This window comes from Acipenser ruthenus, chromosome 49 (assembly GCF_902713425.1).
Source record: "Acipenser ruthenus chromosome 49, fAciRut3.2 maternal haplotype, whole genome shotgun sequence".
NCBI lineage: Eukaryota > Metazoa > Chordata > Actinopteri > Acipenseriformes > Acipenseridae > Acipenser > Acipenser ruthenus.
This window is the reverse complement of record NC_081237.1, coordinates 7,856,874-7,883,018: the sequence shown is the minus strand read 5'-3', so window position 1 is coordinate 7,883,018 and position 26,145 is coordinate 7,856,874. Positions and strand designations below refer to the sequence as shown.

At 39.1% G+C, this 26,145-nt stretch overlaps 1 protein-coding gene across 2 annotated transcripts; it reads right to left on the bottom strand.

Annotated features, from left to right (window-relative positions):
* Positions 1-1,202: 1,202 nt before the first annotated feature.
* On the bottom strand, positions 1,203-25,080 carry LOC117401330 (GRAM domain-containing protein 2B). Of its 2 annotated transcripts, none has more exons than XM_034001925.3 (13): positions 24,846-25,080; positions 9,294-9,431; positions 8,800-8,896; positions 8,537-8,612; positions 7,780-7,883; positions 7,588-7,686; positions 6,554-6,625; positions 6,147-6,218; positions 5,903-5,978; positions 5,303-5,395; positions 4,938-5,037; positions 4,231-4,338; positions 1,203-3,597 (listed from the first exon to the last, which is right to left on the bottom strand). In XM_034001925.3, the coding sequence occupies exons 1-13, from the start codon at positions 24,935-24,937 to the stop codon at positions 3,582-3,584; spliced, it is 1,143 nt and encodes a 380-aa protein (XP_033857816.3). In that variant the 5' UTR covers positions 24,938-25,080; the 3' UTR covers positions 1,203-3,581. The 2 variants fall into 2 exon arrangements, with proteins under 2 accessions (XP_033857816.3, XP_033857817.3); XM_034001926.3 differs by lacking the exon at positions 24,846-25,080 and adding an exon at positions 15,179-15,285.
* Between the last annotated feature and the right edge of the window lie 1,065 nt (positions 25,081-26,145).

Here is a 26,145-nt window from a genome sequence, read left to right as displayed (position 1 = left end):
GCTAGTGGTAAATGAAGACCTCTTTTTTTTTTTTTTTTTGCACTTTTGGAATGATGTAATTTGGAAGTAGAATAAACCAACAGTAACAGTGCATTTGAAGCTAGTGGTAAATCAAGACCTTTTTTTTTTTTTTTTTGCACTTTTGGAATGATGTAATTTGGAAGTAGAATAAACCAACAGGAACAGTGCATTTGAAGCTAGTGGTAAATGAAGACCTTTTTTTTTTTTTGGAATGATGTAATTTGGAAGTAGAATAAACCAACAGGAACAGTGCATTTGAAGCTAGTGGTAAATGAAGACCTTTTCTTTTTTTTTTTTGCACTTTTGGAATGATGTAATTTGGAAGTAGAATAAACCAACAGGAACAGTGCATTTGAAGCTAGTGGTAAATGAAGACCTCTTTTATTTTTTGGAATGATGTAATTTGGAAGTAGACCAAATAATACATTTGTTTGAATGCAACGATCAACGATTGCCAAGAATTTTTTTCTCTCACTGCAGCTTCTATTTTATGAATGGTCTTTAAACAATGGAACATGGAAAATTAATACAGGCTATTTGGCTTATCCAACTCCACAAATTACAAGGTACAGTCAATCTAAACGTGCTGAGACATGACTACAATTGTGAGCCAGTAGACTAAGGGATAGAGGAAAAATCCTAACGGCTTGAATTTCCAGTTATTAGTTTGCCCGTGTGTCCCTAAGGCAATTTGGTGGTTTCCTGCTTGATAGCCCTCCTTCTGGGTCCTGTTGCTCAGATTTAGAGTTTATCTTTTTTTTCCCCTCTGCTTTAAGCGAGTCCCACCTGCTCTCTCTCTGTGTGTAGAGTAGACGTGGGCACATGGTTTGAATGGAACGAGGAAGGGCGTTCAGCCCTGGCATTTAATTGCTCGGTAAGAAGCTACAGAACTTCTCGGAAAGCTTGCAAACAGGATATTAGATAACCATTTAAATGAAGATAAGTGTAGCAGCTTGAATATCTCATGACGCTTTTGCAAAGGAAGTATGTTTACCACAGTGCCCTGGGCAGATTCTAATGCAGATGTAATACATTGTGTCCCTGAAAATTAGCATTTTAGTGAAGTTTGTTTAATTATTAATTTCTGTTTAAATTGCCAATCAGTGTAACGCCTTGCTGATTTCAACACTTCTGAATTTAAAACGCATCTCATTTTAAAAAAAAGGTCAACCAACTCGATAACCAATACAATTAAACATTTATTGACAAAGAAGCGCACACAAATATACCAACCATACAATAAATGAACCTTTCAAAAAGATCAACAAAAATAAAACACAGAAAAAAAGAAATTGTGCAAAAATACAAATAATTAACTCTGCATTTAGGTTACTTCAATAAGCAAAACAGTTCGCAGCATCACAGATAATTAAATAACATTATCCAGTAGAAATTCATACAAAAAAAAAACAACTTGCGGTGTTTGGAGTGTAAATAAGGCAACACAGAACTTGTTGTGCTTGTCTTTGTTCCATGTTCGTATTGGCTTACTGATAGCGCAGGTCTATACAAATCCATTGCAGTGTCCCACTACCAGAACAGTAAGGCTGCAACATCTCATCCAGATCCACTGTGTTGCCATTGCTGATGTTTGCTGCTAATGATTTCTTCAGTGTAACACAATTGTGTTACAATGATATCCAAACACCCATTATTCATTTGAATGTTTGTTTTATGCCAAGTCCATTTTCGTTATTCTACACTTGGCTACATAACAAAAAAAGTCTTACCATTCCATGCAATAAGAACAATACATTCCTGAGGAACTTGATTAAACCCCCATTGGAGGTGTACAGAAGTTCAGTAATACGGCTTTGTAGACGAGATTGGCCTTAATAACGTTTTCCTTTTCACCAAAAGTTAAAGCACTGTTTGATTGACATTGAGAAAAAAGCTACTTGTGCTGAGGTATGTTGTAAAGTTAATACTGAGTTTAAAATACATACTGGTGCAGTCTTTAAAAACTACATATAAAGGATATATGGGTTTACATATGCATGCGCAATTGGTTCCCTTATTGCAACCTCCATTACAAAATAGTAAAAGCCTGAATGCCTTATATTAAAGGTTAAAGCAAGAAAAATAAACACAGAGGGGAGAGATACTGGAATTCAAAATTTCCACAAAATCTAAACACCGATCATCCATAAGTTAGAAAGCAGATGGTTGTTGCTGCGATCCTACTGTGCACGTTGCTTGCTCTGCATTTAAATGTAGAGTATGATAACTAGCTGACCTTACGTTTTTTTTTTTTTTTTTTTGTGTTCCAGTTTTTAAAACAGCTTGCTGTCAAATCCTGGACTTGCTGCTCTTGTACTTAAATAATTGTGTTTTTTTTGTTCAGTAAACTTGTACTGCCTCTTTCACCCTGTAGGATTCACTGCTTGGTATAGAATTGCCTTTGTGAGTGTCTCAGAGCTAACTTGCAATGGGAATATAGAGTTCTATTTTCACATTTTGCTTTGTGACATCACTTCTTGTACGAGGGACAATTGAGCACTATAAGCAGTTTCTTCACTGTGTCCTAAGAGGTTAACAGAATATTCTTTCATAACAAACAATTCAATAGATCAGGATCCAAAAAAATAAATTATAATGTACATTCCCCTGGCACTTTGTATGATCAATCAGGTGTCAGCAGTGTGGAGTAGTGGTTAGGGCTCTGGACTCTTGACCGGAGGGTCGTGGGTTCAATCCCCGGTGGGGGACACTGCTGTTGTACCCTTGAGCAAGGTACTTTACCTAGATTGCTCCAGTAAAAACCCAACTGTATAAATGGGTAATTGTATGTAAAAATAATGTGATCTGTATAATGTGAAATAATGTGTAACGTGATATCTTGTAATGATTGTAAGTCGCCCTGGATAAGGGCGTCTGCTAAGAAATAAGTAATAATAATATATACAAACTGTACTTTACAAAAAGAACCGGTTTACTGATGTAGGTAATGCTGTTACAAATTTAAACATTATTCCTGATGTTGCATCAAGTAAAAAAGCTACAAAGTACGTAATGCTAGAAATGTAATACCCCCAAAAAAATATTGTTAAGACCCAAGGAAGTCCTGATATAGTAGGAATATTGCACTGTTAATTCACAGTTTGTAAACATGGCATCACCTCTGTTAGCTTTCCCAACATACAGTAATGCTGTAAAAAAAGTGGATCGGCCAGGATGCATTGAAAAGGTTTCTTCAAAATATGCCTTTACGATCATTCACAGGAGTGCTTCAATGAACTTCCGATTGTCAGGTCATCTTTTCCAGCAGTTTTGGCTTTGGGTTTTTGCACTGGCCTAAAAGGATACCTGCGAGCTAGCAAGCCGCTTCTTCAGGTACTGGTAGGTAGCGCAAACAATCCCTGGTGTGTGGCTTGAACCTCTGCCTCTCCGCTGTTAACTGTCATTCAAATTACAAGATGCGTGGACACGATAGCATTGAGGATTCATTCTCCTCCGTCGCAGTCTGAGCAGCAGAGTTCCACTCGCATCTCCCCGAGAGGGCTTGAGCCAGCGAGGGCTTTGATCAATCCAGACGACAGGACGTCTGCAATGCGAAGCGGTTAGGCATCCTTGTACCTGCGAGCAGGAGGAAAGGCTTGGGGTTATTCACTGCGTTATTCTGTAGACTAGTTCACATTTGTTCTAAAGTTAAACAGCAGTATCTGTATTGAGATCGGCCAGCGCCCTTCCTTTGACAGGAATTGAAAAATAAAACAATCTACATATTTTTATTTCTCAGTCGTGGGTGTGTTTTGCTCTGCCGCTGAAACAACTTGGCATAGTATTGCCAGATAAAGAAAGCTAGGGGATTAGAGATTGGTTTAAGTAAGCTCTCATTCACACACCAAACCTACCGATACTGAACTGAAATCCTGTAATGGAGTGAAGCTCCAATGTCAAAGTGTGGAGCCAGGTTTGCTGAACAGCGAAGCATGAAGAGACTCCTGGGCCCAGTTAACCAGCATGTCAATATACCGGGTGTCTTATTGGATTCATTTTTGTGAACTATAGGAAGGGCTGTATGTACCCTAAGATTGTCCTAAGAGTTTGGAAAAATAACATAAACTATAATAAAAGGTTACTGCTGATTTTTTTTTTTTTCTACTGTTAAATAACAGCACAGAGTTATCACACTCTTTGTTATTCAGCAGTTACAATGAAAAACAGCAGCCGACACCAATAAAGAGGGTCCCTTTTGTAAACGCTTACCCGCTGTGCATAGAGACGTCAGGCCAGGCACCCATGGAAGTCAACTGCTGCTCCAGTGCCAGTATCCGGAGCCCGATATACCCAGAGGACAGGAGAAGAACAACCACCCTGTGATGAGGAGGCACAGACACAGAGATTGAGCCCAGTCTCACCAGTGTGTCTGCATGAAAAACCATTGGCATTGCCAGCAATGGTCAATGCTATACGATGTCTTTGTGACATTGGGGAAAAAAAAGACTTCTAGCTGAAATGTTGGCATGTCTTAGTTTCTTGTAGTATTTCTTAAACCTAGCACTATTGCATGTGTAATAGCACCATCTATTAGGTAAAACATTTCAACAAGGCTTGTTTTAAGTAGTTTACGTTGGGTGGAGTACATGCAACACCTATAACTATGTATAAATGTTGGGTGGGATACATACAACACCTATAACAATGGAGACCACTGAGTGCTGTGATGGGCCATCCGCAACTTGTGAAACTGGGGGATGATGAGTAAACCTCGCTACAGCAATCTCGTTTACACTGATTGTATTGTATGCATTGCAAGCTCCATTCTACATGCCAGTAGGGGTTTGTTCTTTATTTCACAATGTGTGGTCTTGAGGTTTGTCCTGCGTTTTGCTTGAGTTTGATGATGCCTACCATGAAGTAAGACCTACTTCGCTCCCTTCTTATTTTAAGTGTTCAATATATTGTGTGCTTACAGTAGCAGGTAGATGATAAGCAGCATGTTGATGGAGTTGGATTCGTGCGGCATGATGTACGAGTTCACTTTCCGAGTGATTGTCCACACCCAGGAATCGGCTGCAAATCACACACACAAAAAAAAGTGCATTGGAAAACGCTGAATAATTTAAATTGCTGACATTCAACTTGCCATTGCTTGCACATGTAGTTGTGCATTTTGTTTAAAGCTGGTAAGTTATACTGCATATTTAAAACTGATCATTTATTTTATGGGAAGCAATATTTTCTTCATAGTGTGAACTACATTAATACCACTGCTTGTAAATGTGAGGTGAGGCTATTCCACCCCATAGGGTGACATAAAAAATAATTTGGAAAGTACCTGCTTGCTGTTCCACTGCCCTGTCTGTCTGATCCTCCCCCTTGTCCTCACTGTTGAGTTGCGAATGGATTGTATTCAATTGCTGTGATGGATCTGTAAATCAGATAATTAGTGGTTAATTGTTGAAATGTTTAATTAGGTGTTTACTGCTAATATCCTGGCCGACAGCTTGGGGTGAAAAAAAGGTCAAGTCATATTGCAAGGCTACACTGCTTATCGTTCTGTCACTTTTACATAATGATAACGCAGTGCCAAAGCTTGCTGTGACCGTAAACCTTTATTGGCTACTGATAAAGGTAAATCTGGAAGCCATATACATGCAAAACCAACCCAGTGCTGTGAATATAGGAAACCAAGGAAGAACAGCTGCTGTATAACCTGTTTAGACAGACCAAAAATGGTCTGATTCCAGCTTGTAAAGGGGCACGTGTTCTATAGGCTGAAATGAATGCTGAAGAGTGTGGCACTCATTTGGCAGGGAGAGACACAGCAAATAGTTTTGAGGATAAAAGAAAAAACTGTTTTGGTAGACTGATAAATTGCAGTACAGTACTTTTTTCACTTGAATGTAATTACATTCTTTTTTTTTTAATAAATCACCTTTGCTGTGCTTCGGAGTCCCCAGGGAATCCGGCTGCGTTTCCTGCTCCTGGTCCAAGCTGGACTGACTGGAGTTCTGTGATGAAGAGGTTTCATTTAGAAAACAGATACACAGTACAGCTTGTGTTCGCAGTCAGCTGAACTCAAGTTAGATTTTACAGGAAACTCCGATAACATTTTTTTACAGTAGCTTCCAACTGGCTAAAAATCTGGAAATCAATGAGGCCTGTGTGTTTTTCTTTACCAAGTGTTTCCCTGGAGTGTCAAAACTTGTCTCTGCAGAGGAAAACACCGGGCTGCTGTTTGCACTGGCATCCTGCAATAGAAGAATGGAACTAGGAATTAATTTGCATTTGTTAACAAACATTTATATCGTAGATAGAATACAGCTGTAAGTGGATGGGGTCTCTTTTTTTGGGAATTCATTCAACAAGAAGAAACTGACTTAATGAAGTTTTACTTGTGTTACTTGGTACTTCTAAAGCTGAGGGAACACGAAGACACTTTGTGGCTTGGAACTTGGTTTCAGGAGACTAGGTTTCAGGCCCCTGCACGGCACACCAGTGGTGCCATGTTCCCTCAGTTTAAGATGTTGCTAATAATGATGCACAATGAATAAAGTGGAATCCCAGCCTATGTATAGAGACTTACCTCTGAGGGATTGCAGATTGACTTCAGGAGCTTGAAAGTTACGTCTCGTGTTCGCAAAGACACAAAAATAAACTGTAAAGGACAGAGACAGACACGTTAGTATGAACAGGATATAGTTCAATCGAACCAGCCTGAATGAAGTTTCCTATTAATATAATGTACAGTGTGTGTAGCATCAACCCGTATTCCCTGTGGTTATTGTGGGTATCATGGTACCACGTTAAGTTTCCTATCTGTGCTGTACTTTATAATGCACACAAACTTGGCAGGGCATCTTCTCATGTCCCACAGAGTTGGCATACATTTAAAACTGGGCACCCAAGTTATAAAAGAGAAATGTATATAGGATGCATCAATTCTATATCATAGTACGGATATCTGTAATGCCTTCACCCGCTTCGGTCAAGATTTAAAAATGTCATTTTTTTATTTTTTTTATTTTTAATTTTAAAACCGTTTGTGTGAACTCTGTGGAGTGCGAGAAGCTGCCCTGTCAAAACTTTGAAAACAAAAACATATATGCATTATAAAGTAGATACAGAGATAGGAAACTTCATGTGATACAATTATACACACAGTGACTGAAGGGGATAGACATATGGCTACTGATTTTACTGAAGTCCTAATACATCTGGCCAGTACAATTCCATGTTTTTTTTAAAACCAATTGTAACAGAAATGAAAACGATTTCTCTAATTTAACCAGGTTGAATGAAGGCTTAGAAATTATTATTATTATTATTATTTATTTATTTCTTAGCAGACACCCTTATCCAGGGCAACTTACAATTGTTACAAGATACCACATTATTTTTACATACAATTACATTATTTTTTACACATTATTTTTGCATACAATTACCCATTCTTACAGTTGGGTTTTTACTGGAGCAATCTAGGTAAAGTACCTTGCTCAAGGGTACAGCAGCAGTATCCCCCACCTGGGACTGAACCCACGACCCTCCGGTCAAGAGTCCAGAGCCCTAACCACTACTCCACACTGCTGCATTGCGCTGCAGTAATATGATCCTTGCCTTTTCTCCATCGGTGGTGCGGATGGACAGTGCGTTGGGCACCACGAGGGCTGTGTTCTGTTTCTTCAGGATTGCTACAGATGACACTGGGATCACCACCTGGAAAACAGCGTGTGTTAGCCCAAGTGGGAGGGAGATCAAGGTGAAGAATGTGCTCTTTTCCCAGTACAGGCAAGGTAACCGGGCACCCACCTTGGTTTCTTTGAGGAGCACAGAGGAATAGAAACAGATGTAGTTGTTGGACACATACATCTTGCCATGGTACAGGATCTCCTTCTGCAGAGCGCAGGTGAAACCTAGACAGGCGGAGATGCGGGTTAGAAATGATTTCTCATCAGCCTTATAGTTACTGTCCCTCTGGCAGAGGGCAAGTTTCACTTTAGTGGCATCCTACTGTAGTCAAAAAGTAATAAACTCCGCTGAAGGCGTCTGTTGTTTGATCATTTTGCTGGAGATGCTCAGACAGGATTTCTGTTATCCTCACAGTGTTCGCACATAGGTAGTCATGAGTACATCTGATTTAGTGTTTACAGTACAGTAGCCATTTCAATTTGTAGTGCTCTAAAAATGTCAATTTACAAGGCTACACTGTGCTAAAAATGTGTACACTAGGCATACAAAGTCGATCCCCTTTCTATTGTATATAAAAGGGCATATAGAATGGTACTCTAGAATTCTAATATGTAACTCTGCTGTTCGCTTGGTGTGAATGTGCGTAGGTGTAGCGAGTGGGCTTGTGGTAATCGTACAGTACAAGTGCGTAGGAACTGAATCAGCAGGTCCTTCTAATCTCTAACCCTTTGTTTGCAATTGCAGTATCTCAATGGGTAAATAAATTCCTTTAAAATAATGCTATGTATTTTTTTTTTTTAACACAATAAATCCTGCAGATCTTCTAACATTTTTGTTACAAACCTTATGCTATATAAATAAGTAAAAGCAAACGTACTGTTCATTAGTGGCTCCTCTTCAGGAATCTCTCTGAACAGCTTGTGGAAGGATTTGTTGTGCTTTGAATAACTCTGCTGCAAAATAATAACGCAGAGAATATTTTAATGTGTGGGGACAGTAAGGTGTACAAACTGAAGAACATTTTGAAATCGAACATGAAATACTACTACTATTCCAGTAGACTTTTGCAGTCTCATTTTGTAGTTTCTTTGATTACATGATGTTAAATCAAAAGATCAAAATTCTGTTCATAGCACTTACACTGCTTTTACTCGGACTGCTGGTGAGGGACCCCTTCCTCTCCAGGCTTTTCTCTTGCTCGTCATTTTTAGTAGACGCTAAATCAAAGGTCTGAGATCTGTGAGAACACAAAGCCAGATATGTACGGTTATCCCCCTTCTGTCCTGGGACACTTGCATGTCATAGTTCATGTGGTTAAATCTGGTTAAAATCAAGAATGGAGTCTCTTGTTTTTCATCCGTAACACGCACATACAAATATAAAAAGCTGTAAGTGCACCAGAAGATTTTGGTATCGGTTTATACCTTGGTGGTCCAGTGGTTAAGTAAGGGGCTTGTTACCAGGAGGTCACTTTGTGTGACCCTGAGCAAGTCACTTAACCTCCTTGTGGTCCGTCCTTCGAATGAGATGTAAAACAAGTAACTCTGCAGCAGCAGTTGTGATGCATAGTTCAACCCCCTAGTCTCTAAGTTGTTTTGGATAAAAGCGTCTGCTAAATGACTAAATAAGGATACCTGTTGAGGGGCTGGTGCTTGTCTCTGTGCTGGATTGCCAGCTGGGCTTCCTCCAGACTCTGTGATTTCTTCTGCAGCCCCATCTTCTTCTTCTCCTTTTTGAGTTTCTCAGAGTTCACTTTGCTTTCCACCTGAGAGCTAGGAGAAAAAGAACAACAATTGAATACTACAGAGCAACGTATTCAGCAATAGCTTTTTACAACCAGGACTGGAGTTCTGGACGGGGAAACGCTTGACTGATGTCCTCAAGTTCTAACATAACATTGACAACCTTTTTGATAATGAATATTTGGTTCCTGTTTTTACTCAATTGAATTTACCAAATGCAAGGAGTGGTATTAGCCCTTTGTGACAATAATAAACCTCTCCCTGTGATGTCAGGGTTAATTTAGATGCTTTTGTATGGCACTCCTAAACACAGCAGTACTGAAGGCTTGTGTAGGCAGTTAACTAAAACTGCAATTCTAGGACTGTATGAAATAAAACTGAACTCCCATTCCCCTATGGGTTTGATATGCCAACTGAATACAAGAAATGACTTGATTCTTTACATTTCCACTTCAAAGCTAGGGTTTGTACATCAAAATGAGTCTAATACAAAATCTCACAATTACCTTGATTTAACACAGCAAGAAAAAAAAAAATCTCTTAACAATACGACGTTGTAAGATGAACTGATTATTAAGGCTGGGTTATTTTGTTAACAGGTGAAACTTTAATGGTAGAAGCGTGTATTCAAAACCACCACTGCGAATCACATATTTCAAGACCCATTCATTAGACTGCAGGTAGACACACACTGCCTTTGATCGTGAGGAAGGGGACACAAGCTCTATATAATATACACAGCATCATGTGGAGTAAGGGGCTACCTGTGTGCCTGCCAGTTATCTTTTCCTCATTCTATACCAATCCTATAATAATGTGAACCAACTCAGCTGACCCAATCTGCTTTGCAGTGTACACAGGGCCAGGCTATATACCGTAGTTGATACTAGCAGTTGATACTAATGGTCTACCGAAATATTACAGATTGCGGTGTCTGTTTCAAGTTATCGGTATAAATATAATGATACGATTGTTCCTCTCCTATTCCGTTTGAAGTAGGATATCATTTCAGAGCAATTTATTGTGCGTTGTTTCTCTCTTTGGGTTTTTACTGCGGAGGAAATAAGCAGTGAGACCTTTTGAACTCCGCTAGATGTGACCTGACCTGTTTAATGGAGTGTGGTCACAGAGGAAGCGGCACCTGCAGTCTGGCTCATCCTGCTGCACTACAGCTTAGATTATTTCATTACAAGAACAATGACTTCAGTTACAAAACACAGAACCATTGCACATACTACCGTGTCTCTACTACTCCGACAGTACCGTGTCACAGTATTAATAATATCTTTCTGTGTACCTACATTAACTACCTATCCAGCGACTGGTAACAGTTGATAATAAGGCTCAGTAATTGAAACCCAGATATGTGTAAACCAAACCTGTGGATTTCTATTGACTGCCACATACAGTATACATGTGTTTGGTTGTGTGGTGTGCAATACGAACTAAACAGCATCATAAACAAGCACGTATTTTAATGTGACCCATAATTGTACATAACTCCTTACAAGTGAATACAGGTAATACTGTATAAAGTAACATGCTAAATATTAAACTTCTAGCTTTCATATAAAATAAAGAGAATTCTATAGTGATCAAAGCAAACTCCTGTATATTTACCTCAAATCGTCAGAAATGTGTTTCTGCTGTCCAAGCAGCCTCTCTGTTGACTCAGTGTATCTGACTTCACTTCCCTTTGGAGTTTTTCTTATGCTGTAATCAATGGGCCGTCCTTGAGAGGGGCGGGGCTTTCAATTCACACCGCACCAATCAGGTTTGACAGAAGCTTTTGGACCAAGTTCAGGATTTGAAACTTGAAAACTCACCCCCATGAGTTTAATAAGACACACCTGAGCTTGTTATCTATACACTGGAGCTAATGAAGCTTGTATTAAAACCTGCAATGGGTCTTATTTCCATCCCTGGATTAGAACCAGTGGTATGTGTTTAGAATAATTATAGATTAAAAATTCAAAAGCAAACAAAACATGTTTAAAAGGTAATTTCCCATATAGAAATGGTATACAAAAAAATGTGTTTCAAAACTACAAAATGCACCTCCTTGCACACCACACCTACACAAATGACCACCTAACTACATAGCTTCCACGCTATAATGACGGGATGCAAATTGCTTTGATTGTTTTTGAACAATACAGACAACGATTGTCGTTTTCACAGAACACTGCTTTTTAAATTAATTTTATTTAAAAAAAAAAAGTGTCCCATCTACCTTACATAAATATATTCATGAAACTGTATTCATCATGTGTGGTCGTTTAGCAAAGCCTCTTAAATTGTTGTTCTTGAACCCTAAGCAACCAGAGCTCTTGCATGTGTTTACCATAACCCAGCTGTTTCTGGTCAAGGCTGGATCAAACCTGTTTAGTGTTGTGACAGAATAGCATGAATACTTTAGAGACGGGAGCCTTTAATGTCTGCAACTTAAACTGCCTTTAAATGATAATAACCCAACATCCCTGAAAGCCAGCAAGTTTTAAAACTACCAAATATTGGGCACTTGTAACTTAATTCTGCTTTGCCTGCATTGACACCATTACTGTGGTTTTATTATTGAGGATTAAAATACCCAGGAAAAGAACAGAATGCCACAGTTCCTGTATTACGCTTTCCCACTAGAGCAAAGTTGCAGTATATTTTGTTCCAGAAGAGGAAACAAACTATTCGTGATTGCAGTTAGAAACAACTAAGGCATGCGGAGGAGCCCAGCAATTCATATTAAGAAAGTCATTTTCATCTTTTGTATCATTTAACAGCATTTTCTTTATACAGAGTTTTTTTTTAAAACACAAAATGTTAAGGCAAGCATACACCAGTGCAACTGCATCGTTGTCTCCAGTAATTACTACTGATACATCTTTTTAGATATCACTTGCATTTGCAAGATTTACATGGACTTTTCCTGTGTATGCACGACCTCCAACTCTCTTCTGTGGTTTGCAATAATTGAGGGACATGATCACGCAATTGTTCAAGATACATTATCGATGACGTGAGATTTATGTTCTATCGTAACGGCAGGATCAAGTGAAGTAAATGTTTTCCAATGGCATATGAAGGAATCTCGGCGAAACGTTTTAATAAATTCATTCAGTTTATCAGAAACGAGTGCAGCATGCTAACACATCAGTTCCCACAGTTCAACCGGAACTAGATGTCTGTAGATTTATCACTTGAGGTTTTTGCTGCCAGCTACGGTGACTTTTCTCACAGCACACAAAGCCTGATGGTTTCCGATTTCTCAAAATACAAGCCTCTGCAATGAAAGACTGCGAGTCGACAAGTAAAATAGAACCGTTACCACCCCCCCAGGATGCTGCTGCTAAAATCGCTTATTCTCTTGAAATGCTTGTAGGTCTTCCAGACGACATGAAGGGGGCTCCAGATCTCCCCTCCCCTCACATTAGCTTTCAAAGCTCTGCAAAGAGGATGCGATGGTGGAGGTACTCACAGGAAACAAAATCCTGCAGCTTCTTAACCATGAGCAATCCAGTACACTGGGCATTTAATTGACTTGTTTTTGATCAGCAGTTTAAACTGTTCAAAATGTTTGTTCTGAAGTCTTTTCTGGTTTCTAGCATTGCAACTGATTTAGCAGGGAAATTCGTTTGGGGATCTCAGTGTAGTCTTCGTTGGATGGTAATGCAAACCACAGATTCGACTGACCGTCTAAGAGGGAGGTCCCCCAAGCACAAACACAGTGAAATTCGTTTGTCACTGCTTCTAAACTCTGGCCCTGTTGTAAGGAGTCCAGACAGGTTTTTGTTTGCACGCTAACCACGTCATTTTACATCACTTCTTTATTTAAGCAGGCGTGGTAACTGCCTCCAGCTATGTCTTATTGAAACAGTGCACCAAATGTTCATCCCCCCAATGAGAAAAATTAGGTCAAAGACCCTCACTATTAGGCATTTTACCACCTTGGACCACATTCAAAGCTTGTGGGGTGTGAGTTTCCTGGCTCTTCTGTATTCACACCAGCACCATTATCTCAATCACAGGTGGTTTATCATCCACCACAAATAGAGGACACAGCAGGATTTGGTCTGCTTGATAGAATGACCCTTGTCGTTTTTGTTAGTTATGGATGGATTTTCTGGTACTAATCTGGGAAGGTATGCGATTAACAATGTGGATTGGTTCTTTCCATTGGCAAGTCTAAAGCCACTGTGGTGCCATTCTACCAATGTGGCACTGCAGCAGCTCTTGCGATTCCATTACAAAACCGTTGACGATCACTTTGGTAAAAAGGTGGCTGTGGAGTACATCTTTGTCAATGCGGGGGAGTTCGTCCATAACTTGCTACACGCAATAGCTGAAAATATAAATACGAGGGAGCAAGATCATAATGTTAAAAAGGGAGACAAGAAAAGAAAAAAAAAGTCCATGGTTGTATTGCACAAGAAGCACGGGTGAACAAGGCCACGACAGGTTCAATTCATTTTATGAGGTAATCCATATAGCCCTGCCATTGCCAGCGCACCGAGCAAGGTCAACATCATATTAAACAGCCTTGTCTATTATGCATTGATAGCCTCACAGATAAGACGCTATTACTTCACATACACAGATTCAATTAATCCAAAAAGGTCAAGGTAGAATAATGTCACATAACAGAATCACATGCTTGACTCTATGACTGTCTGTGCTTAGGGGCAGTGGTAGAAGAGCTACTGATAGAAAGGTTCAACAGGGTCTTATTTTTACACAACACAGGCAGGCACCTTTGTAAAGTCACCACTGACTGTTACTCCTTTATGACTGTAAGCGTGTAGACTGACAAAGGACTTTAGATTGGCTATGCAATATAACTTGGATAATGCAGAATCGGCTGATGGCCGAGCAGGATGGATTACATATGGATGTTTTACTAGACGTACTTTTTTTTTTTTTTAAAGATGTGTTAATTCCCCATTTAAACAATTAGCATTGTTTGTTTCTTTCTCTTTTTTTACGTGCATAAGACTAGATTATAATTGTAACTTTGAGAACGTACACTTGTACGTGCCTTTCTGTCTCTCTGTAGTGTGTGGTGTTGGTGTAATGTGTTTAGACTGTGACTGTGTGTGTGTGTGTGTGTGTGTGTGTGTGTGTGTTGAGTTTTTATGTTGGTTACCACCATGCCAGTAACATTTTTTTATATTCAAGATAAATATTCTTTCAGCCACTGCCACTCTAAAGCAAACTGGTGATAAATTACTGTTCTTTCACAGGCTTTGCTTCGTTATTTGTTTAGGCTGATAATGCTACCGGCTTTCTCAAAACGGCTGACCTGTATAACACTTGGATGTGGAAAGTGTTATGCATCACCATGTAATGCTTGCACAATGCTTATCAAACCTATATATATATATATATATACATACATACATACACACACACACACACACACACACATATACACACACAAAATACTAAATAAATCACAATGTTTTGACACACAGAGCCTAATTTATCAATTTATTTCCATACGACTCTTTTAATTTTCCAAAACAATTCTCTCCAGATAAAGTTGAATGAATATAGCTCGTAGGACCTTAAACTTGAGCACCAGAGAGTTACTTTTATAATAACTGAAAAAAGCATTTATTCAGTTAGTTATTATTGTAGCCCCCCTTCGATCTGATTAACAAAAATGACTAAACCTGATAAATAAACATCTAGCTGTCCACTGTTTTGTTGTTTAAACAAAAGTCCCGGCGAAAGGACAGGCAAGAAAAAGAAAAAAAAAAAAAAAAAAAACCTGAAATACTTACTGCTCTGCAGTTTCATCCAACTCCTCGACTACAACAGAGTGTGGGATATCCAAAGAGCTGTACCGAAACCTTGGGAATCTGCCTTTATCCATGCTGCTAACATTGGGACCGACACAGGAGCAATGAGAGAGGCGAGCTAGGATGGGAAACGTCTTTACACTCCGCAGCAGTTGGGATCAAAGGTCTGCCAAAGAGTGAAACAAAAGTGTGCCACCTCAGCACACGCTTATGTAAGCATGGTCCATTAATCACTGTCCTGGAGTGATGTAAGAGCAGTGGCTTGAAACCTGGTTCCAGGAGACCTAGTTTGAGTTTGCTGTATGAAACCCCAAGTCTCCCCTGGTGTGCCGTGCAGTCTCCTGAAACCAAGTTCCAAGCCACTCTGTGGCTTCGTGTTTCCTCGGCTTAAGGTTATTTAAACAATACTCATCGAAAATCTTTTCCATTTTACACATCCACATTAATGTAACCATAAGAAAGTAACTGCGCTTTAATTGGTTACTAAAAATTTCCAGTATAAAAGAGTAAAATGAAATTTAACATGTTTTAACTTTTTTAGGAAATTAAGTGGAGTATGAGATAGAAGCCCACTCATTTATGCTAAGTCGATAGGCAAACACATTTTGCATCTGGACTTGAAACTAAACCCAGAATACAACCAGCCTCCCCTGCAAGTTAACCAGAAGCTGTGAAACTAAGTGCGTATGTTATTTACCTAAATACTTCTGACACTTCGGGGGTGCATGTTATTTTACAAGCATTATCTAATCATTTATAATAAATAATCTTGTTGTTTTGCTGGTCGAGCAGTACAGAAAAGCTGCAATAACTACCAAAGTCCATCCAAAACCGACAGTCAGCTTTTCAGTGCAAAATATGAACGATGAGTGCACAATGCAGAAGAGAGAATGGGCAAGATGTTGCATGGTAAATCATTTAAATGAAGTATAACACGCAAACAGACTGTCAAAATTAAAAACTGTGAATCCCCAAACAACAATAGCTTCGGACAATAAGGCTATCATATACAGCACAAGTCTAAATGCAAGGTTTACACTGCGTGTTATTGCAACATGAATAATGAAATATTTGATATAGAAGCACCATTTTTAAACAACATGTGTTTGACCTCATGAGATGTGATAAATATTGAAAGATGATATTAAAAGGAATATATCATTTGCTGCTCACTTAAAAAAATTATTCAAAAAGTAGGAAAAAACAACCTTAAAATGGGCAGAAATTCACAAGTCGACCTACACAGGATCTGAGCCACATCAAAGTATGACATTTCTGCAAGTATTTGGTAGTTCCACTGAAGATGAAACAACTTCGATAGTAAACAATTTTGACAGGGACTGGTTGGCAATTTTCCATCTTATTTGATGAAAATACTGAATCTGCCATTATCTTCTGTTCATGCTTAGCGTTAAAGTCTTGCTAACTTATTTCATCATGAGACTGCGTATTGCATAAACTTAGCAGCGATGTTTCTGCTATTGTCTATGCTCTTGGAGGTGGAGATACTGGAAAGACCAGGTTTTCTGTCTGACAAATAACGAGAAGAGTTTTAAATTGCTAGGACTGAATTTAATTGGGCAATATAACAACAGGCTTCTTAAATGGTACAATTCCAGGTCACAGGTTTGTAGCGCCAAGTGTAATGTGGATATATACTGTAACAGGCCTCAATTTCAACATCAATAAAAAGGGACTGGTTTTATTTGAAAATCAAGAAGTATTTTGTTGGTGATCCACTAGCTTTCGAGACCACAAAGGTCTCTTCAGGTGAGAAGTGAAAACTGAGGTAAAACACGTCAGTTAAGTCTCATTTCAAAATATATACAAGAAAGATGATCTATCGTATTTACATGAAACACTCCACAACTGTAGTTAAACATGTGGCATATGGTCTTTCTTTCAGTGCGGACGATAGGTAAGAAAACTAGAAGGAAATAGACCAGTGTTTTGGTCGAAGTCTTATTTAGTCAAGCTTTTCGCAATTTATTTATTTTTTATTTTACCTTGGAATCAAAACCCATATTTCAAATGCCCAGAGACAGAACATGTAATTTTCCATTTCCTCTGCTCTGGCGTACTGTAGTCCCTCGATTTCTACAGCGATTCCTGACATTCTTACTGTGAGGGGTGGATGAAAGAGAACAATCCAGAGAACAGGTTTGCGACATCTTTATCAGGCAATGGAAAATAATATAGGTATGCACAGTATCTATATATATATCTAAGTAAAGGTCCTGAATTGCGCAACATGGATTGACGAGTCACAAGACATGGCAGACTGCCCAAAAGAATTCTGTCTTTTAACACAGTGACTGTGTGATGCAGTCAATGATATAATATATAATACTACAAAAAGCATTATTATTCCAAAACAGTACTATGGGTATTCTATAGTATTGAAACGTGTTCAGAAAATGACCGGATAGGTATTGCAGTATATTTTTGTACAGGATGTTCAAAAGCTAATCAAATAGTACATTTTCCCCATAACATGAGGAGCAGCGGCTGTACTGAAGACTGGACCTAAACTGTCACCTTCTTACACACTCCACAATCTTATCATCCAGAACTGTATTAAAAAAAAACAGTTACAATGTGTCGTGTAACTGAAAGAGAATTCTTTGACAAACGTTTTGACGAGAAGTTTTATATCAAGCTCAGGGATGGCGTTCTATGATGAATAGCTATTGTCTTTACAATCAACGCAGGTAAATTCACCTATATATAAAAGAAGGAACATTATATATATATATTATATACCCATATATATATATATTATATACCCATTTAAAAGGTCCTAATATTAAGGAATTTGTAAAATGTTTTTTAAGATTGAATTAAACTTCACACAAAGCAATCTGATTGGCGAGCATACTTGTTTAACCAGAAAAGTTTGTGGCCTTCATATATTTCAACCACCTGCGTGTAACCCCCTCCATGCTGGATACCAACCTACGAGCATCTGAAAACATTGCAGGTAAAAGAGTAAATTATTTTGGGTTCCTGTTTACGAAGGATTCCTCTCCAGGGCAAACTGCAACTATTGAGTTCATCCTGATTATGTTGCGTTGCATGCAAATAAAAAGAACGACGGTCTATGGCAGGGGCAGGGTCAGGTCAGGTCTTTGTTTCAACCCTGTCCTTAACTGTTAAATTAAACAAACTACTTGACCTGTATTACAACGATTCTGCAAGACTAAAGTGGCCCATTCCTGTGGTCTAAGGGACCCTGTGATCTTGCCAGCAACTGCAATCTCATTTTTTCCTAAACATTCTAAATTTCCAATCTCCTGCTCCCTCTGTGTGGTGCAATGCAGTAATTGGGTGATAGTGTCCTTGTACAGGTAGTTTTATTGTTTGTTTTTCCATGATAAGCTACAAAGGGAATGGGGAATGATGTTACCAGAATACCTTATCTTTTCCTGCTATATGCGCACAGGTGAGCCCAAACATGGGGAAAAGACTGGCACACAAAATCATAACAAATGCGTAATTCTTTTATTAAGTCAAATTTAATGATCATGTGGACCACCAGCATTTAGATTACAACCATAATAAAAGCATAGCTAGTAAAACATTTTGCGAGCTTCAAAGATTCATTGATCAATGAAAGATGCAGATTTAAAATGTTACAGCTAACTTGAAATCTGCAACTGTGTAAGCGCTGAAAACAAGTAAAAAGATCTAACTAAGTAAATGGTTAGTTCAATTAAGGGTTGAGTAATTGAGAGCTCAGCTGGAATGAAAACCAGAAGACACATGGGGGTCCCCAGGACCGGGTTTGAGAAGCCCTGGTGTAGATTATTGCCTGTCGCATATTCAATAAGAAATTGGGTCCCTTAGGCAAAAACAGTAAACCACAGATCAGAATGATAAAGCACAAATCATGCATTGAAGTACGTGGAGCCCAATTCTTAAGTCTCTGCTGTTTAAAAAAGAGCTCTTGGAACAAGACATATACATTTAAAAAAGGGTATCCCGGTAGCAAATAGTCTAACCAAGAAAGGACTTTCTAGTAGAGCAGCGAATGGAAGGACTGCAGTTTCTCAGAACGAGACAGAGATCATTTCTAAACGCGTGACAAAAGTTGGAGGCAACATTGCAATAGGATGATGACTGAGAATCTGAAGCTCTTGTGTGGCGGGTGATCAACTGTATCGTCAAAGGTATTCGCATCCAGAACTGGGGATTAACTGTTCTTGGAATACAGACTAAAATATATAAACTATACATTCGTAAGATGCTTGAGAGAGAGAGAGTGTGCGTGTGTGTTTGTGTCTCGTTACTTTTTTTGTTTTGAATTGCTTCCACTTTACACGCAGTAAAGTCCAAAGTCAGTTGATGATACATTTACAAGTTAATAAAACATTAAGGGGTAGATGTACTAAAGTGTTGCGTCTGTCGCAATGTTGCAAACCACATGCAAACCATGTAGCGTGAAATGTACTAACCAAACGCAACACTGTTAGCATCATTTTAACAAATGTATTAATGAGAAAAATATTGTAATGAGATGTACTAAAGCTGTGGGCAATTGCGACACTTACAAGTACATCAAACTGTTAAGAACTTTTGAAAGCATTTTTTAAAGTCGCAATTGTTGCTGGCATTTCCCAGTCTGATTTTTCTCGTGCGTTGCCAGTTGTGCTCAATGCATTTTTGAGACGAACACCCAAGTACCTAATTTTCACTAAAGCCAGTAAAATAATCTTTTATTCACATTGTACACCAATGTGTACAATGCAGCAGCATGATTTATTTTGAGTTACTAGTAGGCTAACGTACAAAAAAAAGCACACTAGTTATTCATTTGATTTTACTAACGATACTGTCATAACGAAAATGCAAACTGCGGTATGTTTGCGCTGCGACTGGCCCATCTTGGTACATCTACCCCTAAACTGGTTACATCGGCCTAGCCAACGCCATAGCATTTAAAGAGAGATTTTTAAACAGCTTGATATTAAAATGCGTTTATCCCACATTCCGAGTGGGCTTACAAACGCACAGGAAACCGTGCTGGTGTCACGCAGTGCAGCCCTGCCATTTTTATGGCAAAGTCATTTCTATAGGGTCAGAGGTAGCACAAAGGCACCTACAGTGGTGTGAGCTACTGACTGACAGACAGTAAATCGGCTGAACCGCAGAGGAATGTGTAAACCTGTTGATGGTGGCTCCTCCTGATATAACTTTCATTTCCTTAACTTTCAGTTTTACTGTGCACGCCCAGTTCTTGGAAGCCAAGATGTTTGTTTTTCAGCTTTTGTACTTTGTGTCATGGAAATATTAGTAACTTGCACCTACGCCTGGAGTATACTGGTGTTGGAAATGCACGGCACAATGCGGGTGGAGGGGCAGCTTGGGCAGTCCGGACGACACTGATTCACTGCACTGGCCCTGCATCCAGTCCTGGGGTTTAGGCAGAGTACTGAAATACTAACAAGATTCTGAACAATCAAGCCCCTGGTAACATGTGTGTTACAAATGCACTCTAGAAGACGACCAGCACCCATAGGAGAGCATCTTGTATCCAATGGCCATGGCCAAAGATGGTAAATTTTTTTAAATTAAAACAGTTTGTGTGAACCCTATGGAGTGCGAGAAGTTGCCCTTAACTGAAAAAGCAAACATGTATGCATTATAAAATAGACACACGGATAGGAAACTAAACATGGTACAATTATACACAATTACACATCTCCTGCAAACGTAAAGACACAATGGTAAAGCCGGCCCCCGGCAGCAGTGCTTGCGGTTTAATATGTTCAAACAGTGCCCCCTACAGTTTGAAAGAAGCACAACTCCATTTCAGACTAGTGGAATTCAGCCTTGAGAATAGTGCCCACGGTAGCACATCATCTCCCCAGGCAACCCATGATATCAAAATGTTTTTCACACTTATAAACTCAACAGCACCAAGCCCTCTTTCTGCTATATGACATGTTTAACATTAGATATAGAATAATTGATGGGCTGCAGTGAATTACAAGGCTGTAATTGCACCGAGGGGTTCAGGTGACTCCATAAACCACAAGAGCCTGTGTGTGTGTGTGTGTGTGTGTGTGTGTGTGTGTGTGTGTGTGTGTGTGTGTGTGTAGGTGTCTAGAATGATTTGAAATATCACAAGGCACTTTATGAGGCCATAAAAATGGAACCAAAACTATTTTGCGTGGCTGGTGAAATGGAAAAAGCGTCAGATGAGAGTGAAAGGATGTGGAGGACCAAAGCACCTGAAACCCTGACCCTTACTTCTGATAAAGACAAACCACAAACATGGACATCTGGCATCAACAGTCTTCTATACATGACTGAATGGAAACATAACCAGCACCTATACAAAGGCAGTCCAAGCACCGGATTAGGACCCCAGCAGTAATACTGATTTAGAAAGAGTAGGTGTTGCCATTCTCTCATGCCATGAAACCCGTTTTAAACACAATGCTATGTTATTTCATGACTCGGTTATGATTCAGCAATGTGGTTAATTCACATTCAGACCAGGTTAACAGTACATTGTACAAGCATTATACTTTACTGGAAAGGGCTCTTCACTAATTCACCGTTTTCAATATTTCACTATTTATTATAGTGGACAATGGGGTCAGTTACTGTATTAGGTTGCAATATTGTATTTAAAGCTGATTAAGGGCTGTATAACACAGTGTGGCTGTGTGCTTCTTTTAAAATGTACAGTGGTCTTTTTGTGAATTGCCTTCTCTCAATTTAAGTAGCAAAATGTGACCGAGGTGAATCGTCTGTCCTGGAAAACACTCCATCAGTTGTAAACCAGACCTGTTGTTCATTTTGTATTCTTGTGATTCAGCTTCCAGATTAAGTATTTAAACAATGTAACAAGCACACAGTAAAGCTCACTTCTATATTATACAGTACTTCTGGTCTCAGAGTCACATAGCGCCCTCATTCATCTTGCCATTTCCCTTTAGTAGCACACTGATAGAAAAGGTCATAAATAGTCTTTCATATCCACCAGCTGTGAAGATAACACAGGAACACAACCTTGAAGTTATATATTAACTTTTTTTAAAAAGTCGTTTATAATCCTTCACGAGAAGCTAAAAGTATCCCTACACACTGCAGTAAGATTTTTTTTTTACCAGTGGAATAAAATATACAAAGCTTATTATAAACTACAAAGAAGAAATTAACTAATCGCTGTGAATTATTTGTCAAAAATTCCAGTATCCTATGTGCAGCACAGAGCACCGCTGCACAATTGTAACCTTCAATAATAAAAGACTTTATTTTTCTTTTTTCTGCAAGTTGAGCAAAGTTTTTTTTTTTTTTTTTTTTAATTCATTCAGTTGAGTCTACGGCTTGTTTTAGTGTTCACTGCATTGACTTGGAATGTTTGTTTTTACATGTTTCTTTTTGGACTTGCAGTAAAACACACTGTTTGAGGAAAACCACTGAATTTATGCTGTGCGTAATCTGCCACATCAGCTAAACTCCAAGTCTTTATAATGCGTTTGGCAGAGACTAGAGACTACCCCTTCATTACAGGAACTACAGTCCCATACAGCTGTTTTTAAGAACTCCAAATAGCACACCGTAGTATTTAGGTTTGTTTCAACAGAGTGGTGCACAAAAATAACTCTTAAGGAACCATATAATAAGAGTGAAAAACAGCCCTTTGCAAACCCACCCCACTTCCTCAAATTGGTATGCTGCATGTCTGTTTAAAAGAACCACTGGGCAGCTGATATTCATGGTTAGATTAATTTGGATTACAGCTACTTTATCTGAAAAAATGGAACAGGGCCCAGAAAAAAAAAGAGATATTTGCAGATGCAGTTCAAAGGTGACTGTCCTTTGACAAGCTTCGACCTCTCTCCATCTCCCCCCCCCCCTGGTCCCCAAAAACCTCCCCCCTCTGCTACCTTTTATGGTCGGTCCCTTGGGTCTGCTGGATTCAACAGAGCGCAGCCCTATTTGAAATGGTCTGTGTGCTCAGGGTAAAGGGAAGTGACATGACTTTGTTTTTCTTTAAAAAGTCATTCCCATGTGGCAAACGAACTGCAGCAGCGGTCTCGCCTCAGAGATATAAAGGTCTTGTTGAGCACGCTTCCCTTTAATTGTATGAACCTGCAGGGTTTCACAGTCACTTGCAATTTCACACCAAAGTATGTTCGGCACTAATCCATATCCATGGGCCTGGACACAATATTAGAAATACCATATGTTTGTGTAAACGGGCTGTCCTCTCTTGAGCACGTCAGACAAACTGATACCATCATATAACGCCAGCATGTGACCTTCACAAGAACGTCAAGAACACCAAGTGTCATGATTACTGGTTCAGATTCTCCTGAAGCATGTTAATATGTGAAGTGTGACGTGCGTACTGTATGTGCTACCGCCTCCACTATATCCCCTTCTCAGAGGATTTCAGCACCAGCACAATGTCTCGTTTACACTGCCTGTCCCCAGTATAGCTGAGCTGACCGGTCTCAGACAGCACAGCTCGGATTTTATACCCAACGGGGCCAAACTGTGTTGTATGGCATCGAAAGAGACAAGCCGTTTAAAATGTAAACTGGAAGTTCTGCGGCAGCCGGGGATTGATCGCGCTCTTTTTCAGTGTCGAGATCAAAATAAAAATAATAATAATAATACAAGATTAAAGATAATAACACAACGTGACCTTTAACTGCCGCACGACTACTTCCTGGGTCAGCTATACCTGACAAAATGACACTGGAGTGCAGACAGACATCTTTCACTGCACCTCCCCCAGACCGGCCTGCTCAGCTATACCTGGGGAAAGGCTTTAATCACGAGGGAAAGGCCAGGTAACCTGGCACACTGGTGTTGTCACTGTGGGTATTGGTGAAACAGACATACAGACAGACAGGCACAGAAAGACAAACAGACCTGAAAAGACCGGCAGACAGACTATATCCCTTATAACTGATTATAAACAATAGCAAACACAAAACAATGGCAAAAGTATAGAAATAACAGTACCATTTCTAATCATATGCTATAATTGGTAATAGCATAATGAACAACATGTTTATAGATGGTTTATAATCACTTATCAGGGATGCCTAAACTAATGTTACCAACAGTTCCATGCAACAATACAGTGACTCAATTTTAAAGTAACTCGTATTGGGTGTACAGCAAACCCACACCATGAGTGTAATATGACTAGGTTAGGTACTGTATTCAATGACATCAATGTATATGATTGATTAAGCTATGAAGTTGGACCAGTTGTCAATGCAGTAGGAGATCTCTGACTGCTGTATACATGTCAATTAAAAAAAAAGATCAAACGGTAATATTGGATCACTTTTAAAAACGAACACTCAACATCATTGTGTAGTATTAATGGTCATAAGCGTTTGCAATGAAGTGATGTAAGAATCACATATGGAATTTACCTTAAATTTCCAGGAAATCGTATTCTAGTTGACATACAATGCAATAAGATAAGCACAAAACGCATGATCGTGTACAGAATTGTCGTTAGGTCTATTGAACAGTTCGAAATTGCAACACAGAAACGATTTACCACTACAAATAAATAAATAAATAAATAAAATAACACACAACAACTGAAAAATAACGCGCTGTCCGTATTACAACGGTTTAGAAGCAGTAAGAAATATTCAGACTGTACCTTTCATAAAGGATGTGTTTCATTTTGTGTGCCGCTTTCGCGTCTATTTTCCTCAGGAGTAACTTGAACGTTTCTTTCTTGCTCTCAAACATCCTTCTCGGGTCGTTATTTTACGCGAAGTGGACGTGAAGGGGACTAGTTCAGCTGCCTGTTGAGTTTTTTGGTTTTTTTTTCCTTTCATTGAAGCTAAATATGGAAATGAGCTTGAATCAGACCAAAGGAAACTACCAATAGCAGAAAACGTTGCGTGTAGAACAAGTCACGCCACAGGCTGGGAAAATCCTACTTGTCACGCCTACGTGTAGTTTTAAAGAGAACAGAGCCGTAAAAAAAAACCAAATAGTTTTGCGTCCAGAGCTGTTAGATTTCAAGATGCGGTTTTCACGGTGGAACTTCAAAGGCTCAATAAGAGCGATTTGTGTGTGCAGTATTCAAACAGCAGATCTGTTAAACATTTATCAAACCACCAAATACCGTACTTAAGTTGTATTTATTATTTTTTAAACACTAATTTCGTATGTTTGCTTATTATATTGCCGGCACCGGAAATGAACAGTAAAAATGAAATGTGTGCAGCACAATAAAATATAAATGCACACAAAGGAACCATTGTTCCAACATCGTGGTTATTGCCACCGCAATTATTGGTATTCTATTTGGTATTTTTTTTTTTTGTACAGTCCCACAGAAAACAATGGTCTTATATATATATAGTGCCCAACAAGTGGGAAGCAGAACTATACAAAGTGTGTCATGAGATTCTGTGTGGTTTATCCAGAATGCATGACCTTGCAGACTGACTTCCACAGGAATCTGTAGATGAGAAGCCCCATGTAATGAAGTGAGTCTCAAGTGAACCTTCGTACAGTCAGGCCAACTCCTGCGATACTGAAAAACATTGTGTTCGAGAGTTAAAACAGTTGACGTAAGCACAGCATTTTTGACTTGCTTGGGCCATGCCTTCAGTATGTTTAGCCTTATGAAACGTGATGAATATTTTAAATTTGTACAAATGGGGGTTGGGAAATATAGGGCAGCAGTGTGGAGTAGTGGTTAGGGCTCTGGACTCTTGACCGGAGGGTAGTGGGTTCAATCCTAGGTGGGGGACACTGCTGCTGTACCCTTGAGCAAGGTACTTTATCTAGATTGCCCCAGTAAAAACCCAACTGTATAAATGGGGAATTGTATGTAAAAATAATGTGATATCTTGTAACAATTGTAAGTCGCCCTGGATAAGGGCGTCTGCTAAGAAATAAATAATAATGACTGTGGCAATAGACCAGTTCATATCTGTAAATTT